Genomic DNA, 25,711 nt, shown 5'->3' on the forward strand with positions numbered 1-25,711 from the left:
CGCGCGCGCGCGCACACACACACACACACACACACACACACACAGCCTCTGCGAAATCAGACTTCAAAAATCTAAACGACTCCCTCCCCATTTCCTCCCACACGATTCCACCGCGGCCCCCAAAGACTCTCCAGGGTGGCCCTTGTCCGCAACGCTCGGAGGGAGTGCTCTCTGAGTTAAGCTGGTTTCTTCTTGTCCTGGAAAAGAAATGAATGCTGACAAGGATCCTGGATCTGCACAGGGAAGAAAGTGCCATTTAAAAGAAAAGAAAACAAAACAAAACCTCAAGCCCGACGGTGGTACTGTCTCCAGAGCCGGCTGCCCCTGGATATTAGCTGAAAGCCTTCGGGGCGCGGTAATCGGCTGGCAGAAGAGAAGGGGCCCGCGGAATTAAAAGGAACAAAAGCAAGAGCGCCATGCCTAACGTCCCCAACACGACCCCGTTAGGCATGAGCCTGGAGTGATGGAAAAATAAACTAGAAGTAAGTTTCTTTTTTAAAAAATTAAAAGATCCGAGCCTGTACCGTACTTTCCCTGTGGTTTTCTGCAGTTTTCCTCTCTGCGCTCTCCCTGTCCTCTTCATTCTCTTTCTCTCTCTCGCTCTCTCTCCCTCTTTCCTCGCTCACGCGCGCGCGCGCGTACACAAACACTCTCTCTCTCTCTCTCTCTCTCTCTCTCTCTCTCTCGGTCTCTCCCCCTCTTCCCTCTTCCCCACCCCCTCCCCTACCCCCGTTCCGTCCCCGCGGAGCAGAAGGCTTGCTGATTTGCTCTGGTTTGCTCTGCTCCTGCCTCCCCTCCCCCTCCCGCCCCCTGTCTCCCCCCCACCCCCCCGCCCCAGCCGGGTCAGTCCGAGCTCACTCGCTGCATATCAGAGGCTCCGCGCGGCGCGCTCCTCCTCGCTCCCGCTCCCCACTCTCGGGATGTGTCTCCGCCGTACGACGGGCTATGGCCACCACGACTTCCGGGTTCCGTCATTTCGTTCTCCCGCCGCCGACCCGCGCCGCCAAACTGAGGCTCTTCTATAAACCAGGCAGCAGCCAACCTGCCAACACCTACTGACACTCACTCATCTCCCAGAGAGAAAGAGAGCGAGAGAAAGCGAGCGCGAGTGAGAGAGAGAGCGCGCGAGAGAGAGAGCGAGCGAGCGAGCGAGCGAGAGAGAGAGAGAGTGAGGGAGAGACAAAATACCTACCAGGAAAGGGGGGGAGGAAGTCCAATTTTTGCAAACTATTCTTTTTTTTTTCCCTCTCTTGATCCCCCCCTTCTTTCTTTGACCGATACTTTAAAGAGAGAGGATCATATTATAGATACTGCGGGGGCAAAGCTAAAAGAGAGGGGGAGGGGGTAGGAAAAATTCAAGAAACAGAAATCCCTCGCGGAGTTTTACTGGAAGAAAAAAACAGGTCTGAAAGATTCCTCCTCTTCATCATCATCAACCATCATTCATTCACTACCTTGACATTCCGGGCTTTGATTGACAGCTGGAGTGGCAAAAAGCCATGGAACACGACAGTTCGGTTACATGTGGGCTGCTGACGGGCCTCTCGTAACCTTCAGTTCAGGGGCTTGACAATTTTTTTCTTCTTTTTCTTCTTTTTCTTTTTTTTTTTTCCAACTGAGGGGAAGAAAGGAGAAAGAGGGGGAAAGGAGGACCGAAGAGGAGGAGGAGGGGAGGGGGGAGGAGGAGGTGGTGGTGGAGGAGGAGGAAGATCAGGAGGAGGAGAAAGAAGAGGAAAAAAGAGAAAAAGAAGAAATATCACAGAAAAAAAAAAACTCTTCGTTGTCTTGCTTGGGCTTTTTTTTTCTTCCCTAAAACAAACAAACAAAAAAAAAAAACAAAAAAAAAACATATTGGAGAATTGGGAGAAGTCTCCTTGGTTTGGACAAAAAAAAAAAAAAAAAAAAATCTTCAGCCTAGATCACTTTCTTATCCGGACTGGGATATTAAATATACGACACATCCAGGAGTTTATTGGAGCGCAGACTGATGGCGCAAAGGGTAGGTTTAAATCTCCAACACTTACCTAGATATAAATCCTCTCCTAAGAGGGGCCTGTCCCGATGCTTCCTCTCCCTTCAACGCTGCTGCTGCTGCTCGCTGCTTGATGCTGGCGGCCAGTATTTAAAAAAATAGCAGCAAAATTATTCATCGGCTTCTTTCCCCCCCGTGCCTCTGCGTGTGTGCGAGTGTGTGTGCGTGCGTGTGTGCGTGTCTGGGCGCGCGTGTTCCAGAGCTGTGCGAGCGGGCGGGCGGCGAGTGCGAGTGAGTGGTGTGTGTGCGTGTGCAATTGTTACACGCTTTCGCCTCGCTCCAGCTTGTACCCCAGCAGCGCGATTCCCCCGGCTCTCCTGCTGCCGCCGCTGCCGCTGCCGCGCCGCTGCTGCCGCTGCTCCCGCGGCTCGGGGCAGGCACCGGCTGCGTAGGAGCTGCCGCCGCCGCCGCCGGGGCCGCCGCTGGGGCTGCGCTGCCGCAGCCGCTGCGCCGCCGCCTAGACTAGCCTGGGCTGCTTGTTTTGTCTCTGAAATTGACAAGGACGCAGGGAATCAGCTGCTAAATAATGTTTCTGGTAACTTTCACGTTATTCCCCCCACCCCCACCCTCCGTTCCCTGCCCCGGGGGAGGCACTGGCCCCAGTCTTCCCTCGTCCTCTGCGTTTTCGTCCTGATTATTAGCGTTTTTCTTCTCTTTATTTTGTTTCATTTCGCCTTTTGATTTATTGGATTCTCTGGAGGAGGCGAAGGGGGGTGAGGGGTGGGATCCGGGGCTTCCTCCTCACACTAACTCCACTTCTCCCGCGGTTGGCTCGCTACGGTTCTGCTGTCTCTGGCCGGAGCGGGACCTCCCGGCGCCCTCTCGGTCCTCAGCCTCACCGCCCCTTCTCCCTGCTCTAAACGCTGCTCCTGGTTCAGACTTTTTCATTTTAAAATTTAAAGACATTTTTCCCAACTTTCAACTCCGTTGTTTCGGCTGGTTTGGTTTCTGTGTGTTCAAGTCGTGCTCGGTACTTTTCTCCTTTCTGACTTGTTTTTATTTTTATTTTCTTCTCCCCCCTCCCTCCTCTCTCTCTCCCTCTCTCCCTCTCGCCCCCCCTCCTGGTTCCCCCCTCCTCTCTCATCTGCTCTTCGCGGTTCTCCCTCTCTCATCTCTATTCCTTTCCCACTTCTTTCCTTGCTCTCTCCTTCTTGTTTCTTCTTCTATCCCCCCTCGGCCCTCCTCGCTCTCCTTCACCTCCTGTGCCCACCACCCTTTGCCGGACTCTGACAGTACGATGAGCTACCCCATTACGGCGGGATGGACGGAGTAGGGGTGCCTGCTTCCATGTACGGAGACCCTCACGCGCCGCGGCCGATACCCCCGGTTCACCACCTGAACCACGGGCCGCCACTCCACGCCACGCAGCACTACGGCGCGCACGCCCCACACCCCAATGTCATGCCCGCCAGTATGGGATCCGCTGTCAACGACGCCTTGAAGCGGGACAAGGACGCGATCTATGGGTAACCTCCCCACCCCACGCCCCTCCCAACCCGGCGTAGTGTGTGTGTGTGTGTGTGTGTGTGTGTGTGTGTGTGTGTGTTCGAGTGTGTGTGTGTGTTCGAGTGTGTGTTTGTCGGGGGGGGGGGGCTTGAAGGGTGGACGACTAAATGGGGAGTTACTTCTGCTTGGAGAAGGGGGGACCAGTGCCTTAAGAAAGGACAGTGCAGGGAGCCTATTTTTCTGCCCCTTAAGTGTAAGTCCCCAGAAGGTATGGCTTCCTCCACCCCCCTGTCACTCCGGACCCCACAGCCTGGAATGACTGAGTCTTCAGAGTCTTGCCAGGGCCTTTTCCCCAAGGACAGGATTCCTGGCCAAAGGACGCAGAGCTGGTCCTCCCAGGCCCCCTAACAGAGGCCTTGACGGAAGAGAAAGTTTCCTGCGGTCGAGAAGCAACTTTTTCTCTCTTGTGTTTCCTACGGAGAGTCTGGGAGTCACTAAATGCAGCTTGAGCTGGGATCAGGGCTGCTTCTGTCGGCCAGGAAGTCCTAATCACCCACTTCTTAATTCTCTGTAAATAAAGGGGGCAGACCTTGAAGTGCAGCGGGGTGGAAGGGGCTTCTGCTCGCAGGGAGAGCTGCTCTTGGGGCGAGGGAGGGAGCGAGGTGGAAATTATTTTATGTGCTGAGAACCCTCGGTGAGGAATGGGGCTGCATGGTCCAAACGTGTACCGTTCGGTCTCTCCCAGCTGAGGGGGGGGGGGGAGGCTGCGGGATGCAGAGGGGAGGGGACAGTCCGTCAACAGCAGTTGAGCCTGAAGCCAGAGGCCGCAAGCATCCCGAAGTGTAGCTGAACCGCCCGGAGGAACACAAAGGGCAGACGCGCACGCACACTTCCAAGTTTTAACACTCGATTTATTTATTTTAGCCTGCTGGAGAAATGTGTCTTTGGAAGGAAGCTTCTCAGCGTTTAAGATTCCTATTATTTTGGCCCCCATACCCGGGCTTTACTAGAAGTAGAGCAAACAAGTTTATAAGGCAAGGGAGTGAAGGGGTTAGACGAGCCCTCTCTCCGGTTTAGGAAATACAACCTCGAGTGTGTATGAGGTGTAGGCTTCGGCCTTCTCTGAAATTCTCACGAAAATGCGGAATTAAGGCGATTTTTGTGTTAACAGGGTGTTCGTTTCTTGGGAGGTCGGGGCTGGGTCTCAGGAGTTGGTTCGCGGCCTCCGTAGCGTGGGGAGTGGGTCTGGATCTGCTCCAGGCTCCAGGCTGCCTGAGCCTCTTGGACGTTGCATTACGCTCCATCTGAGGCTCTTTTTTACTCGGCGGACTTAAGGGGCCAGGGTCTTCTCCCAGCAGATCTGAGGGACTTCTGAGCTGAGGGAAAGAGCCAGGCCGTTTTTCCTTTCTGTTTCTGGCCTAGGCTCGGCTGGCTGAGGAAGGGTTGTGAAGTGTGATGCGTGCCTGTTGTGTTAAAGAAGGAATCCGAACCCTCCAAACTTGTTGATTACAGTTCTTGCTCCTTCCCCTCTGCACCCCGTCTCCGTGTGTGTGTCTCTGCGTGGCGCTGCCCGTTAGGCACCCGTTGTTTCCTCTGTTAGCTCTGGTCTTTGAGAAGTGCGAGCTGGCGACCTGCACTCCCCGGGAACCCGGAGTGGCCGGCGGAGACGTCTGCTCCTCCGACTCCTTCAACGAGGACATCGCGGTCTTCGCCAAGCAGGTCCAACCTTCTTGACCCACTCACCCTTCTGCAGCCCTATCACCCCCCCTCCCCTTCCCTCGGAGCTTTACATGAAAGGGGAGGAAAAGGCAGGGACACCCGATCTGTTCCTCCGGCCCAGTCCTCGCTCTGCGCCTCCTCCACATCCCTGAGCCTAGAGGCGAACTGGAAACGGAGATAAATATGGGTGTTTGTTTTCCCCCCCAGACAGGAGTACAGGGGCTCGACCCTCGAATTAAAACTGACCTGCTCCTAATCTGGGGCTTGGCCTTTCCCCCCGCCTGCAGCTACTTGAACAAGAATTGGGGACGGGGGGCGGTTAGGGACCCGAAAGAGCCCGGGAGGGAAGGAAGCTGGGCGCCTCTCCCGGCGGTCCGCGCGGGGCGCGGAGGTGAGGGAGGCGGAAAGCCCCGGCCTCTCGGACGCCAGGATACAGGAGAACTCGGGGTCCAGAGCGTTGCCCCGAGTATCCGGCCACAGTTCAGCGGCTCCAGGGAGCCCTTTCTTGAGGCCAGGACTAGAAGGCCTTGAGTCTTTTTCAGCTGACCCCACTCATTTAAGGCACTAACTTGTTTCACGTATATATGATGTTTTACCCCAGCCCCTGTCCTCCTCCCTGCACTGTCTCTCCACCGTCCTCACGCACACATTACGGATTAGTCGGTGACAGGGGTTTTTATTTGTGGGGTTTTTTTTTTTTTTCTCTCTCTCTCTTAAATGGAGTGGTAATTCATGCTGACTTTCCCTGCTTCTTATAGGTTCGCGCCGAAAAGCCACTTTTTTCCTCAAATCCAGAGCTGGACAATTTGGTAAGGCTCACTGTTTCTTGTCTTTCTCCAGTCTGGGTCCCCTCCCTTGCCCCGAAGCACCCACTTTCTCCCGGAACTCCGGGGAGCTCCAGCAGAGCCCTCCTTTGAAGCTGCAGGGGACACGGAGAAAGGGACTGGCCTGGAGCCCCCGCCAGGGCGGTGGCAGCGAGGGGTGGGGTGGGCGTCCGGGAGAGCGGGGCCCGGGGAGGCCGCCCGCGGGGGCGCAGCGCCGAGCGCCCGAGCAGGGTGCGAGCCCCAGGTCTCGGCCCCAGGAGTGAGGCTGCGAGCAGGGAGGTGTTTCCTCTGTGTGCCGGGGCAGGCGGTGGAGCCCGGGGCAGGCGGGGAGCCCGGGGCAGGCGGGGGAGCCCGGGGCAGGCGGGGGAGCCCGGGGCAGGCGGGGGAGCCCGGGGCAGGCGGTGGAGCCCGGGGCAGGCGGGGGAGCCCGGGGCAGCCAGCCCGAAGGAAGTGAGGCAGAAGGCGGGTCGGGGAAGTGGGGGAGTGAGGGGCAGGCCGGCGCAGGCCACTTTTAGATGCGATTATTTTGCTAATTTGCACGATTTCAATATTAAAAGTACTTAAATCCGCTTTCAAAGACTCTGCCTCACCATTCATCTTGAGTATTTCCTTCTTTAGTAAGGACGGATTTCACTGGGTGTGCTGTTCTAAAAAGCTTTCTCTCCAGAGAAGCAACTTTTTTTTTTTTTTTTTTTGGCCTGAGGTCGAGAGAGGGGACGGTTAAAGAGGGCTCAAGCGGAGAAAGAAGGCCTGGCCCTAGGAAAGCCGACCGTACAAAAAGCTTACTGAACATCAGGGGCAAAGATATTAAATGCTTCGGCTCAGGTTGACTCAGATTGCTACCCCGTGGGCAATGAGGCAGAGCTGATCAGTAGTCACTTGATTTTTCTGACTATGTCTTCAAGGATAGGTTTTGCCTGGCCACTTCCTTGCCTGCTTCTTCTCCCCAGCCTGCTCCCCTCACCACCACCACCCCCAAGTCACAGAGTCTTAACTCCACACTCTGAACTTTTCTTTCAGATGATACAAGCAATACAAGTACTAAGGTTTCATCTTTTGGAGTTAGAAAAGGTAAGCAGGAAATGACACTCTGCTCTGATGTAGACTTCCCTCTCCTAGCTGAGTTGGGATTTTTTTAACAAACCTCCAGTCTAAGGGATTGAGCACCTGGAGATTTTGAGCAACACATTTATAAGTCCTTTCCTCAAATTGCTTCTCAACCCAGGGGCTCAGAGGATGGGTGAATTAGGACAACTCTGCCTTTTAAAGCAGCTTCCCAACCCCCTTTATTTCCCCAGGCGTTCAGGATTATTTTAAAATGCAGCAAACCATTTGTGTTACTGGACATTCAGCCTGCTTGCGTCTCTATTAGCTTAGCTCATACTCGGCCCTGAGCTTGCGTTAGGTGCAAGCGAGGGAATCATCCTCGATGGGGTGTCTTTACATTGCTTGCAGCTCAATCACTTTCCCCTGGAAACATGCAAGCCTCCTAGCTTATTGAATCGCAAATGCTAATACTGTTCCCTGTTCCAGCGTTCTAACACTTTGATGTTATCATCAAATCGGATTTTCCTCCCTAGACTTTCAGTTAGAACCCAGTTGTTTCCAGTTCTGTCTCTTTTCTCTTCATTGTAACTTGTTGCTTAGTAAAGTCTCTGGAGAAATATCTGCTGCAACATTTGCTCTATTGTTTCCTGGACTTCAACTATTACACCCATGTCATTAGACTAAGTTTGGAGGACATGGCACTGTTGCTCTTTCCAAATGTAACCTTGCATGCAACCTGATATTTTTTCCCTTTAAAAATGAAACAAAACAATAACAACAACCTGAGCTGAATCCTCCACCATGACCCTCCTTCTAGGTCCACGAACTGTGCGATAACTTCTGCCACCGGTACATTAGCTGTTTGAAGGGGAAAATGCCCATTGACCTTGTCATTGATGAAAGAGACGGCAGCTCCAAGTCAGATCACGAAGAACTTTCAGGCTCCTCCACAAATCTTGCTGATCATGTAAGTCTGTGAGCCTTTGGCATTCTTTTGCGGCCACTGTGCAAAGTATTTCTTTTCTTCTTCTTCTTCTTCTTCTTTTATTTATTTATTTTTTTTTTACTTGTTATAACATCTAGCTCCGCTGGCTTAGCTTTCTTTTTAAGTGATTTGGTCTCTTTGGGGGTCGTACTCCTTTTTTAGTATGCCTGTCAAGCTGTTTCTTTTAGTTTCCCCTTTCTTAGGCCCCCTCCTTATGTATATTAAGAACTAAAAAAACCAGGGAGTTGATAGAGTGATTTGTGCTCTTAATGTGTAAAGTTTCCTGGATTTGGTGACTTGAGTGTTAGCAAATTGTCTGTTTGATATGGTGACCGCTGCCTTTTTTGCTTTCTCAACTCTGTCCAATAAGTGCAGCAGGGAGAGAGGCAAGACAGCTAGCTGGACAGGATGGAGAAGAGAGGACTGAAGGGAAAGAGAGAAGTGGGGAGGGGGCTGATTTCACCATCTCTCGCAGAGATGACATCCTGAGAATTACTGGCACTCTTGCATTGCATTAGAAATAAAAGGAGTGCACACTTCACAATTCTCAGCGCTTTTGCTTTATAGAATCTTATTGTCAGAATATGAACCTATTGCCAAATACCTGAAGCATCTTCATAATAAAAGACAGTAACATTAATGAAACAGTTATTAACAATGTATTACAGAAAGCTGAAGGAAATTGTGATTGAGTAACCTTAGGTTAGTTGAATTTTAACAATTTAACAGTGGGTGAGTGAGAACCGAGAATGTAGTAAGGAGCAACTGTGGATATCAAGACAGAAAAGAAGATTTCTTTCTAGTATTTGCTTTTTTTAATCCTATTTTGGAACTGATCTAGTATGTCTGATGCTTTTATAAAAAAGCACATGTAGTGAGACTGAAAATTTGAAAAAGAAGCAAGAGAAAAATTATTGCAGCTGGTAGGAAAGGCAAGAGTGGCAAGGTTAAAAAGTAGGTGTGAACAGCAGTTTATTTATAGGAACTGAGCCTGGGTGTCTATAGATCCCATTCAGTTGAACTCATAACCTAAATGGTATAGGTCTAATAACTTGGTGGCTGAAATATTCATTTAACACACTGTAGAGTTAAACAAGCGTTGAAGCTTGAAGGCAGTTTGTATCACCACCACCACCACTCCCGTTCCTGGGTGTTAAGAAGAATAAGTTGAGATACGTTAAGAATAAACCTTCTGGCCCTGGCCAAGTAGCTCAGTTGGTTAGAGCGTTGTCCCAATATGCCAGGGTTGTGGATTTGATCCCTGGTCAGGGCATACACAGGGGTCAACCAATGAATGCATGGATGAGCGTAACAACAAATTGATGTTTCTTCTTTCCTCTGTCTCTAAAACTGACAAATGAAAACAACATACAAGTATTTTTTTTAAAGGAATAAACCTTCTGTGAGGTTCTCCATCACTCTACCTCACCACCAAAAGTTTTGAAAATATGCAGTCTTAGGTTTTAATCTGCATCCTTTGTGCTGTATGGACACACAGTCTAAGGACAAAAGTTTAGAAAAGAGAAGGTAGGAAAATCTTGGTCCTGGATGTCTACTGAAACAGAATAAATACTATAGTGTTGAAAGCTCCTATGCCTATCTTACCTTGGCTTTTCCTCTCAAGATAGGCAAAAGTTCGGGAGCTCTTTTGTATGTTGAGTATATTACCTGAAATCAAAAGGGTGCAGCAGCAGCTACTGAAACTTTACTTGCTGATATGTAGCCTTGAGATGCTTGGTTGTGGTCCATGGGGCATGACACTACCTTAGAAATATTTGCTGTGTTGTTATGTGTTTATTTTCATTTTTCATTGCTTCCTGTTTTTTTTCCATTGTTTCCTATTTCTAAATTCATATGCATTTTACATTATTGGCAGAATGGGAAGGAATCTAGTTACCTGGTTTATAGAATGAGAGGTTCACAATTGTCTGAAGCCAAAGAGCTTTCCTGGTGACATTTCTAAGAGGTCTTGACTACTTGATTTTCTAGAACAGTCTCAGCAACTGTTTTTCAAAGGGATGTATAGAACTATAACATGCTGATGTTTACATAAAAGAGATAAGATAAACTAGACTGTTTAAGAGTATTGGCTCATAGACAAGGCCAATTTATGGAACTATTGTAATATTTAAGTTACACTCAAGAAGGAAGTTGTACCTAAGAGGATAATGCTTTAATAACTTAACAATCACCATCTTTGGATAAAAGAGTCAACTGTAACATGCGTTGCTCCTCTGGCAGGCCCCCAATTAAGTAGATTTATTTTGAAACCATGAGGGCTTGCCACCTCATTGGGCATCAGAATTCAAAGCTTTTTATTTCCTAGAGATCTGAACTATAACATTCTTACTTTAGCCCCCTGCTATTTGTTTTGAAAGGAAGCAATAATTTGTTCCAACAGCACACTGAGTAGGAAATGGTGAGGTTTTCCACAGACTTGAATTTTATGCGGGAGGTGAGAGAAAACCTTAGAGAGTTTTCACTGTTTCTGACACTTGTACCAGAGATCTATTGATTGCCTTCATCTGCAGGCCCCCCTACAAAGCGAATTATCATGCTTCAGCCTCTTCTGCAAACAGGACCTCCCTCAACCCCCAGCCACAAAAAAAGAGAAACCACCACAGAACCACTACCTGAAAAGTGGTCTGAGTGAGACATTTTCAGCATGTAAATGTGTCCAATTTGAGTTCCCAGGTTTATTTTTTCATTTGCTTTGATATGCATATTTAATACATTGCCCCAGGCTGGATCTCATTTGGTGCACGCTGGTGCAGGGGTGATGATGAGCCACTTCAGAAGGACTGAGAGTATGTTGTTTTCTCTGTTTTATCTGTTGGCCCACTGTTCTGATCTACTGTGCTTCCTCGTGGTTTTATTTGCACATGAAATCCTGAGAACATTTCAACTTATTGGCTATGAATAATGACAGCTAAAAAAGAAGTGTAGTTTAATTTGTTGTGTGCCAAGGTTTCTCTTGTGGAGGTTGACAGCTGTTTGACACCCCCAAAACACATACACCTCTATCCTTATTAAGTGGTATCAAGCTACATTGTGTGTGTGTATGTGTGTGTGTGTGTGTGTGTGTTTAAGAGGGAGCAGGCAAGGAGAGAGTGAAAGAGAGAAAAGAATAAGTATGTAATTCTGTGTAGCGGAAAACAGACAGAGAAGCATCAGAAGCAAACTATTAGGTATCAGAATAGCTTTCAATTTTCTTAATAAATATTTTGAAAATAGAAATTAGTAAAAATAATTGTACATATCTTGAAAGCAGTTTTTTGGGCAGACTTTTGAGAATGAGTTTTACATACTATTATTTAGTAAATCAGGTTGTTATCATACTGATTTCATATTCCATAATTTTATAGAAATAATCTGATATAACATAGATGCTTTTAATGCATAGTTGTCTGCATTAAAAGCAGACAACTGAAATGTCTTGCCTTCCATATTACATTCAGTAAAGATACTAAATTTGTTAATTTACTATTGATATTTACAAGTTGGGCATAATGGTAAAAGGAAATTTGGAATTAAATAGAAAATACAGTGTGCATACATAATAGTGCATACTACTATTTAATTCTGTTTAATAAATTCATAATGAATGCTTATATTTTTAGCATTATAAAGTATTTTTGTTCTACTCATAACATAAGGGTAATCATTCTAGGTAGAAAACAGCTACTAGAGTATTCTTTGGAATATTGGTGGAAAAAACTGTGATGGGAAAAGAAAATAGAGTTCTATTTTACAGCTGCAGTTCTTGTTAAACTTCCCAAACATTCAAATTTATTATGTTTAAAATAAACATGTCAAGAAACCAATTCTTAAAAAAAAAAAAAAAAGTTTTGACTTGATCACTGTTGTGGAATAATCATGCTTTTCCTAGCCTGTAATATTTCTGAATAATAGGTGATATCCACATTATCTACTTTATATAATTTTAGGTCAATTTAGAGCTAGAGCAGACAAATGCAATTAATCTTTATATTTACATATAAAGATGTCACATATCTTTAGATCAAGTTTAGACAAAAAAATATATGTTTAAAACACGTTCTCTAAGCTAAGCTCTATTTGCTTGAAGTGTCTACAGTTATATTGTAATTCCTAATTAATGTTCATAAGGTGCTACATTTTATTCATTGGATAAATTAAGTATAGGGAAGAAAATACAACTGTATTTATTAACAGTTCATGGAAAAAAAAGTCTTAAAATTTGCCCTGATAGTATGACTGATAAAAGGAAAAATATTTTAATTTTTATGTCAAAAGCTGTACTTTAAATGGAGATAAGCTGTTGTTTTCTTTTACCTCTCTGAATATGTCAAGTTTATGTATGTCACGACAGTTTTAAGAAATGGATTAAGTCATAAGGGAGAATCCCCAGAACCTTGTTCCTGATGGAACACAGGCAAGTGTTTCTAGATAAATACTTTTATTACCTGAAAAATTAGATGGGAATGGGCAGCGAGAAGAGGGATAAGGAGAAAGATAGGTTTAAGTGATTAATCTATAGAATATCATGGGGCAAATAGTGAGATTTGATAATCATATTAATAACATGAATGGTTTATTTTATCATGTAGTTCTTTTTTTTTTTAGATTTTATTTATTCATTTTTTATTAGAGAGAGAGGGGGGAGAGAGAGAGAGATAGAACAGGGGGAGGAGCAGGAAGCATCAACTCCCATATGTGCCTTGACCAGGCAAACCCAGGGTTTTGAACCGGCGACCTCAGCATTCCAGGTCAATGCTTTATCCACTGCGCCACCACAGTTTCTTTCTCTCTCTCTTTCTTTCTTTCTTTCTTTCTTTCTTTCTTTCTTTCTTTCTTTCTTCCTTGATATTTCTTTCCTTCCTTCCTTCCTTCCTTCCTTCCTTCCTTCCTTCCTTCCTTCCTTCCTTCCTTCCTTCTTTCTTTCTTTCTTTCTTTCTTTCTTTCTTTCTTTCTTTCTTTCTTTCTTTCTTTCATAAGATTAGGTCTTACAGCATGTTAGCTAAACCCTCTGGCGATCTGTTCTGGGAAAGTTCTACCTCTCAGCCCAGTTCACCAACTCAAGGAGACATGGCTGAGGGCATGGGTTTTCTTTTATGATTGTTGCATCATTTCTGATGGTTGATAGCTTTTCCATCAGTTTCCCATCTTGAATAATTAGATTATTTAAATCATATAGAATATGTAGTTTGAGTACGTTTTCAGTGTAACTGTGATGAGATGAAATTAAACAAAGAGGCACTTGACAACCACAAGCCTTCACTGTTAGATTAAAATTGTGATACTTTTCAAAATTTATGTTCTTATTTTTCTCAGACTGATATTCTATAGACTATTTTGACACAATTCAAAACTATCAGAGACATAATATAATATGACAATACATCAACAATACAAGAAAGTTCTATCTTCTCTAAAAGTTTCTCCATTAAATGGAGGAATCATTTGCAAAGAGTACTGGCCACTTCTATGAAAGCTGCTCACGTATTAATTCCCAAAGCTTAATAAAGGGGGAGGAGCTGGAAGATGAGGGAAAGACCTGGCTCTATTTACATTTTTAAAAGATTGAGTTCATGTTCTGAAAGTACACACACTTCTCCTGAGTTCTTATGTCAACTTAAGAATAACAAAGTAGAAATTCCAACATTTTTAAAACTATACAATTGACATTTTAAAGTTTTGTAGCTTGAATACCTTATGATAGGAGTCTTCATCTTCTTTTTAAAAAATAACTTTTGCATAATGTCAATTAAAAGGTAAAATATTGTGAAGTCATAAGAAAGATGTTAACAGTATTGATACACACATACCTTGCCTGTTGTTTAAATGTATTGAGTTGAATCAGTGTTGTTCACTCTATTTGCTGATTGAAACATCTTGATATATGTATACTATGACTTCCCACCTATGAATATATATTCTGAATGACTTGACTGTATTTTCCAAGTTCATATATAACTTTTGACTCTGTTACATGTTTCCATTGTGTAGTTTCTAGAAAAACCAAATGCTATTTTAAACTATTTTTAAAATTAGAAATGAAAGTGACCTAAGGAATTATCTTGCCTTGCTTCTTAATTTTAAAGAGATAAAACAAAAACAAGTTCCAGGCAAACAAAATGTATCACTTGCTTAAGTTCACATGATTAGTTAGAGGTGGCACCCCAAGGTCTTCATTCCAATCTAATTCTTTCCCTCCTAACCATATCCATTGAATCACCTTGTCATTTAGGGTCTGGGATAAGTTTTAGATTATTTTAGATAAAACTTGTGTGTCTAGTATGGCTTCTTTTTTCTTTCTTGAAGCCTGTTAATGTTTTACATCCTCACTCAGTATTTTAAAAAATATTTTATTTATTGATTTTATGGAGGGGGGTGAGAAGTATCAACTCATATATGCTTCACTTGAGTTGTTCATTAATTGCTTGTTGTGTGTACCTTGACCAGGCAAGCCTAGGGTTTTGAACTGGCAACCTTAGCATTGCAGGTTGATGCTCTATCTACTGTGCCACCCCCAGCCAGACCTTCACTCAGATTTGAATTTATTTAAAAACTCTCCAACATTTATTACATTGTCTCTTTGAGTAGAAGAACCATGAGCTGTGTGGAATCATTTAAACAGGGAAATATCACCAAGTCACCAGGAGTTATTAAAGAGTGCCCTATAGGCAGGTCCCCCACAGAAATATCATAATGGTATAAAATGTTACAATTTCCACTATATTTGCAACCTCAACAAAAGAGGTGCGCGTATGATTTGCTTCTTATGCCTAGAGACTCGTCCTTTCTCCTCTCTTTCCTAGATTTAGCAAAATTCAATGATGGTGCTAAATCAATTTTTTTTTTTAACTTTCAAGGGAGAAAACACTGGAAGAATTGTGTTTTGTAGGGGAAGCTGTGTGTAAATGAGAAACGGAGGAGAGCCGCAGATCTCCTGTGGCCCTGCTCCTACAAGCTCTCCCCATCTTGTCTCCTGCTTTTATATTAATTACAACTTGCATTATCAGCTGTGAGTCTGTAGCCCAGCAAATAGAAAATACTGCCCCTGGAGACCTAGCTTCTTGTATCTATTTTCCATCTCCTATTGTGCTCCACTCAGTATTCACTGCTTTTCTCCTGCTAACACTGCTCTTTAACGCAATTACATAAGAGCAAGAAGAGTACCATATTTGACTCCCAATTATTAAAGCCACTGGGAATAGAAACATGTTCATTCCTTGCCCTCGGGTGTCTTTGTGATACTTTTGGCTACAGAACAGGACATGTATTGTGGAATGTCTAGACCTGAATATTCACCGTACGCATGCACACAGAAAGCATTTCTCTTTATTTTTCTACACTCGTCATGTGTTTTACATGCTTTCATATGCCACTTGGGTTTCAAGATTCACTAAATTTTTGCATATAATTTGGCAGAAATCCAGGCCATTATTTTTAAAGGATGTAAACTTGGAAACTATCTAGAGAGGGAAAAAAAGAAAAAGAATTGCAATATAAAGAAATATTTTAACTTAAGAAAAAAGAAAAGTGTTATGGATAATGGATTATATTTTATCTGACTATGTAGATTATAATATTTTATGACCAAGGAGAAAGAATTTTTTTCATTGACCAGATTAACAATATTTGTCTTGGTGTGTGATCATGTCACCACAGTGTAGCCAAATACAAGTTTGGAGTCATTCCTGAACCTTGAAACCCCAGAAGGATTAGTCTGTTTCTCTACTTTTAGGTTGGATGAAAACCATGGTACTTCTTAGTTTGTATCAGCCTCTCAAACTAGATCATAATACTTGAGATACTCTATGGAAATAAACATTGGAGTGATAAAGAGAGAAGAGACAAGGGCATGGCGGTTAGTGCGCTTGAGCCAGTCTCAGGTCTGAACTGAAAACCAAAGACCCAACTCATTTGGAGGAACCAGCTGCTCTTTTTTTTTTTTTTTTTTTCATTTTTCTGAAGCTGGAAACAGGGAGAGACAGTCAGACAGACTCCCGCATGCGCCCGACCGGGATCCACCCGGCACGCCCACCAGGGGCGACGCTCTGCCCGCCAGGGGGCGATGCTCTGCCCATCCTGGGCATCGCCATGTTGCGACCAGAGCCACTCTAGCGCCTGGGGCAGAGGCCACAGAGCCATCCCCAGCGCCCGGGCCATCTTTGCTCCAATGGAGCCTCGGCTTCGGGAGGGGAAGAGAGAGACAGAGAGGAAAGCGCGGCGGAGGGGTGGAGAAGCAAATGGGCGCCTCTCCTGTGTGCCCTGGCCACCGGGGTCCTCCGCACGCTAGGCCGATGCTCTACCGCTGAGCCAACCGGCCAGGGCGGAACCAGCTGCTCTTAAAGTAATATTTGCTTACGTGGCTTGTTTTTCACTCCTTTAGTTTAGAAAACACATCTTCCAGAAAACCATGGAAAGAAATAAACAATTATAAATTCATGAGGTCTGACTTTAAACTCAGTACAGGTTTGACTGATAGGGACAGATCAGTATTTTCAGTTGCAGGAAGTCCTTCAGGGTGATTGATCCCTTCAAATCACTATAGTGCCCACACAGAAAACCTCACTCCAGCTTCATCTGAACAATTGTATAATTGCTATTAGACAACATTTTCCTTTATAACATAGTTGAGGTGTTAGTGGTTAATTATTGTAATTTTCATGAGGGGTAAGGAGCTTTCATAGCATCCGGCTTAATAAAAAGCCCGCAGTGCATAAAATTAACATCTCTTGGTATGTACACTGAAAAGTTTAGCTTAGGTGAATGTGTTGCAGATATTGCATTTTCTAAAAGAAGCCTCTAGCCATTGTCACAGCACTAAACTTGGGCCATGCTATTGTTTCCCTCTCTCCCTTTTTTTCCCCATGTAATTCTTCCAGCTCTTTATCCAGTTACTATCTGGCTAACAGCGGACACGAACAGGCTACAAAGCTTGAAGAGCCCCTATCTTCTGTTTGCCTTTAGGTTGAAACTATTGGAGTGGTTTCTAACTTAGCCACAAAAGAAAGATTGTACGCACAACGTTGTTTTAATACAGGCAGATCCTTGGTTTTCCTTTTATTCTATGCAGCTTCATTCTCTAATCTACTTTCTAAAACATCTTTATTTTAGAGATCTATACTTGTGCTGTATTTATAGTCACAAAATTTCTGCTTGGGGTTTTCCCTTTCAATCAATTGCATGCCTGATGGCAGTGCCAGTAGCACTATTTGATATAGATGTTATTAATCTGTAGTGCTTTGGGTCATTTAATCATCTATCAAAAATGCTAAATATTAATTTACAATCAGTTTGTAGCAGATTTGCAGGGGGGAAAGATAAGTATTTTTGGTTGTTCTGAATAAGTCCCCTATTTTGTTTCCCTTGGGTTTTCTCTTAATTTTTAATTTTTATTTATGTTTACAGAGAGGAAGGGAGAAAGACAGAGAGAAAAAAACTTTTCTTGTTCTAGCTATTCATGCTGTTATTGGTTGACTCTAGTATATGCCTGATGGGGGATCGAACCTGCAACTTTGGCATGTCAGGACGACACTCTAACCAGCTGAACTACCTGGCCAAGGCCTCACCTTGGTTAATAAATTTTATTTTGGTAAAAATTTTGTTTATATGAACAGTATAGAATTGATGTTGAGGAAAATGACAGATGAATTTTTCTTCTGGATATACTACTGTATATATAATGACAATAGTGCAAGGTTGCTTTCAGATGGTCAAGATGTTGGTCTGTTGCCTGTAGGCATGTCGGTCTCTCTGAATCCTTACCAATTTTTGTAAGAAGGAATAGTGTACTTTGAGAGATGGATATATTTTATTTAAAAAATTTCCCTCGTAAAATACCCCTCACCAAAGATTTTACTTGCCAATAAGTCTATAGGTTTAGTTGAAGTTATCACATGCAGGTGATAAGTGTACAGCTCTGTCCTAAGACTGGTGTGTTTCATATGCTGTTCCTATACTCTGTTTCTGCCAGAGGAAATTCCATCTCTTGCCTGCCTTCATGTGGTGTTGATAAAGGCCTTCCTGTACATTAGAATTCCTGTTTTCCTTTAAGCAGCAGCAGGGTATTGGGAATGATCAGGACAGAGGAGGAGGGACAGAAGGGTACTACTCTCAGCAAAGTAGCACAAGCTATAACTCTCAGTTTGCTTCACATGTCTTTGGAAACAAGTAGTTCCTCTAGGAAAAAGAACTCTGTGAATTTAGAACTTCCATGGAGTTCACGTGAAAGTCCTGTTCATTGATTAGATGGCTAAGAGTGCATAGCTGTTTTACTTTTTCATTGTTTTTGCAAATTAAAGCAGAATTTATCATTTATTAGGGTTTTTTTTGTATTTTTCTGAAGTTGGAAACGGGGAGGCAGTCTGACAGACTCCCGCATGTGCCCGACCGGGATCCACCCTGGTATGCCCACCAGGGGGTGATGCTCTGCCCATCTGAGGTGTTGCTCTGTTGCAACCAGGGCCATTCTAGCACCTGAGGCAGAGGCCATAGAGCCATCCTCAGCGTCCAGGCCAACTTTGCTCCAATGGAGCCTTGGCTGCGGGAGGGGAAGAGAGAGACAGAGAGGAAGGAGAGGTAGAGGGGTAGAGAAGCAGATGGGCGCTTCTCCTGTGTGCCCTGGCCGGGAATCCAACCCAAGACTCCTGCACGCCAGGCTGACACTCTACCACTGAACCATCCGGCCAGGGCTCATTTATTAGGTATTGAAGAATGATTAATATCACTGTGTCTGTTGTTTGGCTGTACAATCAGTTGATGACAATTTTGAGAGTTCAGTCGGGCTGTTTTAGGGCACTGCATTTGAAAAATATAAAGAGCTATCTCTCATACATTCTTGAGCCTGTGGGTTTTTTTTTTAAGGGAGTCACTGAGTTTTGTAGATGTTAATGTTCTGAAGTATTTAGCAACCAAGAGCATTGGGACCTATTTTACGGAAGAGTGTGCCCTAATTAAGATGAATGACTTTGAGGTTTTTAAGTAAGCTTCTTTTTTTTTTCTGACTTTAAAAATTAACTTTATTAAGGCTTAATTTACTGTATATAATAAAATGCACCCATTTTAAGTACCTATATCAATTTGTTTTAACAAATGTATACATGGATGTGACCATGACCTTATCAAGGTTCTAGAGCAGGGGTCCCCAAACTACAGCCCCACAGGCCTCATGCGGCTCCCTGAGGACATTTATCCAGCCCCTGCCGCACTTCCAGAAGGGGCACCTCTTTCATTGGTGGTCAGTGAGAGGAGCACATTGACCATCTCATTAGCCAAAAGCAGGCCCATAGTTCCCATTGAAATACTCGTCAGTTTGTTGATTTAAATTTACTTGTTCTTTCTTTCTTTATTTATTCATTCATTTATTTATTTATTTTTTTGTATTTTTCTGAAGCTGGAAACGGGGAGAGACAATCAGACTCCTGCATGCGCCCAACCGGGATCCACCCGGCACGCCCACCAGGGGCGAAGCTCTGCCCACCAGGGGGCGATGCTCTGCCCCTCCAGGGGGGTCACTCTGTTGCGACCAGAGCCACTCTAGCACCTGGGGCAGAGGCCAAGGAGCCATCCCCAGCACCCGGGCCATCTTTGCTCCAATGGAGCCTTGGCTGCGGGAGGGGAAGAGAGAGACAGAGAGGAAGGAGGGAGGTGTGGAGAAGCAAATGGGCGCTTCTCCTATGTGCCCTGGCCAGGAATCGAACCCGGGTCCCCTGCACGCCAGGCCGACGCTCTACTGCTGAGCCAACCGGCCAGGGCCTACTTGTTCTTTATTTTAAATATTGTATTTGGTCTCTTTTTTTTTTTTTTACTTTAAAATAAGATATGTGCAGTGTGCATAGGGATTTGTTCATAGTTTTTTTTATAGTCCGGCCCTCCAACGGTCTGAAGGACAGTGAACTGGCTCCCTGTGTAAAAAGTTTGGGGACCCCTGTTCTAGAGCAACTTTTTTTTTGGTACCTATTGATAAAAAAAACAACATAGCATCTATAAGTGCCTGATTACATAAATACTAATGTGTACGCATTTTGTCTCTCTGTACCTTTCTTCTTGGTTCCTCATTTATGGCTGAAATGGTAACTGTGAAAAAATTTCTTGGAACCCTGACATCAGAATCCTGCATCTTGGCGAGATCATGATGACGCAACCTCTACCCACTCAGCAGGCACCCCGGGGCCCTCCAGTGGGGGTCATGCTTCCCAGAGTGGAGACAACAGCAGTGAGCAAGGTAAAAGGTCACGCATTTTCCTTGTGCAAAGCAGGCATGACTAAAATAACTTCAATGTTTTATGACATTAGTACATCTGCCTCCTTGTAAACAGGAGAATGGCAGGTTAGGGAGCATAATCAGCTGCTATTTAGGGAGATGGTATTTTCTCTCTTTAACTTACATTAGCTAAGAAGAAAAATCAAAGTGAGATGTCTAGTCTTTAAGGAGGCATTACACCAACAATTGATTAGTTCTGCCAGTCCTTTTACAGATTTGGTTATCTACACTTCCATGTGTGTGAGGAAATAAAATAACAGAGCTCCTTTGCAGCTATGTTCAGTAGTATTAATTATACTATAAACACTATATTTTGTTTGTAATACCCATGGTAAGAGTTCTCTATAATCAAGCAATAATGCTTCTAAAGAGCAGAAAGCAAAAACCTGTTCTTTTTAGCTCCAGAATTACTGCACAAACTTTATATGGAATCTTATCTTTGGAACATGGATTTTGAAATTCTTAGAAGGTTATTTGTTTCCATTCAGCAGACAAAGTCCTAAAAATTAGAATAATCAGAGGGCAAGGGGCATGTGAACCGCAGATAACAAGGAAGCCTAATATAATTTGGAATAACTTTTACTATTTAAAACTCACCTATTGCACAGAAAGCAATTATAAATTGGTAGGGATGACTCTTCTATGGCTAAAATGATAATTTAAAGGAAGATACATTACTGAATGTGGGCCAGGGTAGTGTATAGATTTTACTTTTTAATATTTTACATTAGATGGTGTCTGATCTCCTAGGTCTATTTCATCTCTATAATGACTGTGTTTATGGCCACATATTTAAGTATTAGTCTTCTAAGTAGAGGACAATTTAGCTGCTTGAGCTGTAGTCATAGATGCCATTAAAAAGAAAGTGGTGAGTGTCTTCACTTCACTTTTGCAAGTTTCTGGCCATGGATTTCAGATTCCTGGTGTTCTAGAAGAGTCTAGGAAAATGTCCCTTCTAAGATGCCATTAATTTGTGAATGTGTCCAAATTAGAGTCCAGGTCTATACAAGGTGCAACTAACACAAAAATGCATACTATCAGATTGTGAAAGAACTTGTGAGTCATATCTATTGAGGCTCTATATACTATTTTTATCGGACCAGATAGATTGTATATGAGAAAACTAAACTGTAAGGCATTTTGATGACGACATGTACGTAAATTCAGTGCATCTGCAATGCAACGGCTTGACTGTCGTTCCGTGACGTGGTGATGAACTGATTTCTCAGTGTAGTTAAATTTGGAAAGCTTTCTATGACTCTTCCCTCCCTACCACTCCAGATTGCTAAGACATAAAGGGTGAAATGTATCTATTAATAAAAACAAAACACCCTCAACACCGCACAAAACAGGGCGAAAGGAGAAGCAGACTCATTGGTCTAATGAGGCTATCTTCCAAAGACTTGTGTGTGAGGCTCGCTTTGACCTTTCACTTTGCTCAGGAGCTCAGCGCTTCATTTTTCACATTCTTGCAATTACATTAACGCTTCAAGCATTTCTGACTCCAAGTCAGCTAGCAACACCAGGCATAACTCAACACTGTGAGTTTTTCTCCTCTCTGTAGATTCATTAACAGGTCACCAAGGTCCCAGTTGAAATTTAAAACTGACTGGTTCTGTTGGGTTGGTTGAGTTATGACAAGGGAGAGAGCAGGAAGGGACCAGAGACGGGAAGGGATTGTGGGGGAGAGGAGAAGACCCTGGGGTTTGGAGCAGGGAATAATTGTAGTAATGGGCAAAGCGTGAAGTTTTGTCCTTTCGGTTAATTTTGTTTTGTTGTTGTTGTTTTTGTCTTTTGGTCAAGAAAGAGGAAAGCTCTGATACAAAACAAGTTGCACAGACCTCTGTGTTCTGGGTAGCTGCACCCACTTAGCCAATGTTGAAGGATTTAATCCCTGTAGGACTTTGTTCCTTTAATCATATCTCTATGAAATTAAAGAATGGACATGGTAGCTTAAAGGAATGAGTGCTTAGGAAGTCCACCATTTTACTATGTTAAAATGTAAGGAACCAAAAAAGTTATGATTCCTATAATAGAAAGAATGTTTTGGCATGGAGGATTTCTTACCTGGCTTCCCAGATCATTGGTTCCAAAACACATGTTGAAGGGTATTCTGTTTTTTAAAGTAGACTCTAATTTTTGAAGGCCCAACTAGAGTGTATTTTGTGCTACTTGTGCGCATATTACTCTTTTAAACATGTTTTCAAGACATTTAGATATTTTGTCCCACCGAATTATCCAGAGTCACTTTCTGTGGGAAAGATTAATTATCTGCTTCAGGGCAAAGTCAACAGAGATATTGACTAAATTGCATATGCTTATCCTAGGTGAAATCTTAGGGTTTATGTATAACTGAAAAACTAAGATGAAAATTTATGTTCTTAGTATTAAATATATCATAATAATACATTGGAAACCAAGTTTTTTGTTTGGAAAAGAGTTTTCTTGTGCATTCAGAATTTATTAGCACAACAGGCATATGGAAAACTGTAAAATGATTCAGTTTCAAAACAAATGATGATAAACAGGAAAAATAAGGATGAATTGTACTAAATACATTGTTTTCATACACATTTTAAATTAAACTTTAATAGCCATATGCTGTAAAACAATACATTGAATTATGTTCCTTATAATTTTTGTGAATATTTTTACTAAAATGATTCATACAAATTTTTACTTTAGAATGTAAAAATAACCTCATTTTATGATTTGATAATAAAAGAGCTACAGTTACATAGGTGAAATATCACCTTTTCTTTTTTAGTGATTTTGCAATAAGAGAAAGGAGGGGGAAAATCAGATTTTTTAAATCTTGTAAGAAACAAATGTGGTAAAATGTAAAACTTGACTCTAGTGTATCTTTCAAACAGCACATGCCTAGCAGTAAACTATATAAATATGAACCAGACTTTCATTCACTCTGATTTCTTTTGCTAAAAGCAGCCAAAGGGAGGGAGTTTTTTTCTTCTTAGTTATTTTAGAATGAAGAAAGAAATCTGGTTTTTCAGGAATAGAATTAGGGTGCAGACTGGTGGCTCTGTGGAAGTAACTGGCCGTCTTTGTATTTGGCTTCCCATCAGTAAAATGGGGCTTGATAATAAGGCTTGGGGTCCCTAATTCTGTACCTGCTGAGTCAAAAGCCGCTTTGTATTTCATTGTGTATTTTGCCAAAGTAAAGAGTAGGAAGCAACCCCCTTGTTCACAGAACACTTTGAGAGCCTTAGATGAAAGGCACAATATATGTACAAGTATTATTATTATTGATGGGTTTGTGTAACTCCCATTAACGCTGATGGGAGTTACGCATGTGAATTGGCAAGAGAATAGACCCCTCAGTGTTTAGAGCACATGAAATTTACATTTTTTCCAGTGCTGTAATTGAGATGTTGACAAATTGGAGAATATTGATGAGCCTTTGTTTTAAGTATTTCGTGCCAAGTTTGTTTTATTTTTCCTGGTTTGAACAATGGTATGGGTTCAGCAGCAATGAATAAAAGGGTAGAGTAAAGATAACTTTGTATTTCAATATTTTGATGTGCCAATATGAAATGAATTGTCTTAGGCAAATGGAATATGCTGTTTTAATCATTAGCTATGCATGAAAGAAAAATTGATGTTGACATCTTTGCTGTAAAATCGTTGTAATGGGGCCTTCCTTACAATTCATTTTTGTAAAATTCATTTTGTACATTTTGCAGCAATTGAACAATCCCTGCACTGTGAATAGGCAGGATTCCCAGAAATACCGAGACAGTTGGCCCAGTAACTGCTGAGCTCACACTGCACACCACACGCACGTTAACCATACTGTTGCCAGACCCAGTTTAACCTAAATACATTTGCCTTCTAGCATCTATATGTCTCTAATCTTTCAGGACACAAAGCTGAACAAGCCAGCATAGTTTCTTTCAACTCTGTCACCTACCAAACACCTCCACTGATGTCCCTATCTATCACCCAGGCAATGAGATTAAAATTCTATCATTAGCTATCTATCTATTTATTTATTTATTATCTAGTTCTTTAGCAATCATGGTGTTGAAACCTAAAAATATCCCCTTTATATTGGATGTAAGTATTTATATATAACCAAGCATCTAAAATAGTCTTATACTTTTGAGTTTATAATGCATTCTATAGTTATGAAATAGTATTCTCCCCCACCAAATTATTCCAATCATATATTTAAAGAAGGGGGGGTGTCTCAAACTCACTTATGATGGGTCCAGAATATATTCTACTGGAATTTCTTATTCAGTCTAAGAAAACTCTGTCAATGGAATGTTTTCATGGTAGCAGCAATCTCTTTAAAATAACCTTAAATACAATATGACAGATGCCATCTGGCATAATCTTTTGCTAGTTGCTTTTAACTTTTATTTTTCCTAGAGCTAAGTTCATCCAAAACTGGTCACTTACTGTTACAATAAATGCAATGACATTTCTTTTCTTTCCTGTTATTTTAATTGTATCAAAAAATTCTCTGAGTCTGTAAGTTATAATTGAACATCACCATAGAAGGAACTGTTGTATATAGAATATGTATGTTGCATTTTCCTTCTCTCCTCACCCTCCCCAAAATAATCTCAAAAAGTATATCATCCTTTAACTGTCAGCAAACATCTAAATAATTTCTATTGATTTGCTGAGGACTTTTAGAAATAGTAACTATTAGAAATAAATTGAAACTCTTCTAATAAATAAATGCTCTAGGAGCATGTAATGGTGCCTATAAATGCTTAAAAGCTTTCTATAATTGCTGTTAATTTTGAGAAATTTCTTCCTATATGTATCAACTTACTTGAAAAACCCAGAGTTAGGATTTCTAGATTTCTTTTTAACTTAGTCATGTAAAGGGATGTCTCCTGGTGCCAGTTAGAGTTTAATTTAGAGTAGTAATTAAACTTGAATACTGCCTCATAAACAAAAGATAAACAATAAACCAGCCACATTCCCTGCTGTTTCATAGCTTTCTTTCCCAGATGTTTTAGCCTGATAATTTTTACACAGTGAACTACCTAACATGGAGTTTTGTGGACAGAGGTTGAGAATGAAGGTTTGGTTTTTTGTTGCTTGTTTGTTTGTTTTTTGTAATACTTTCTCCCCTCCAAAAAGCAAGATGCAGAGCCTTTTTCACTACTTTTTTTTTTTAAATCTAATAAAGTAAATATTTAATGCAGATGTGCTTTAACAGTAACTCTAATTCTTTTCCTAAGACACATTTATTTTTTTTCTTCAAAACTAATTTTGTCACAAATGTTCTTTACACTTATAAAAAAGAACATACTTATTGAAGTAAAATCTTGATCATAAGTCAGAGAAAGAAAAGCTTGACAATGGACAGTTTTTCTTCTCATCCTTTTCTGCTGCTTCCCACCCCCTTGCGTTCTCCCCCAAGACCA

At 42.6% G+C, this 25,711-nt stretch overlaps 1 protein-coding gene across 8 annotated transcripts in view; it reads left to right on the top strand.

The window, feature by feature from the left end:
* Positions 1-337: 337 nt before the first annotated feature.
* MEIS2 (Meis homeobox 2) overlaps positions 338-25,711 on the top strand; it is a 206,670-nt gene continuing 181,296 nt past the window's right edge. For 4 of the 8 annotated variants that reach the window (XM_066277169.1, XM_066277168.1, XM_066277164.1 and 1 more), the window contains exons 1-7: positions 1,835-1,999; positions 3,266-3,498; positions 5,056-5,197; positions 5,956-6,006; positions 7,042-7,092; positions 7,886-8,035; positions 20,153-20,267. In XM_066277169.1, the coding sequence (XP_066133266.1) occupies positions 1,988-1,999; positions 3,266-3,498; positions 5,056-5,197; positions 5,956-6,006; positions 7,042-7,092; positions 7,886-8,035; positions 20,153-20,267 (754 nt within the window). In that variant the 5' untranslated portion in view covers positions 1,835-1,987. Of the gene's footprint in view, positions 483-1,834; positions 2,000-2,022; positions 2,568-3,265; positions 3,499-4,291; positions 4,513-5,055; positions 5,198-5,955; positions 6,007-7,041; positions 7,093-7,885; positions 8,036-20,152; positions 20,268-25,711 lie in introns of those variants that run through there. The other 4 variants (XM_066277165.1, XM_066277163.1, XM_066277167.1 and 1 more) reach the window with 4 other exon arrangements.

Source organism: Saccopteryx bilineata, chromosome 4, assembly GCF_036850765.1.
Source record: "Saccopteryx bilineata isolate mSacBil1 chromosome 4, mSacBil1_pri_phased_curated, whole genome shotgun sequence".
Taxonomy (NCBI): Eukaryota; Metazoa; Chordata; class Mammalia; order Chiroptera; family Emballonuridae; genus Saccopteryx; species Saccopteryx bilineata.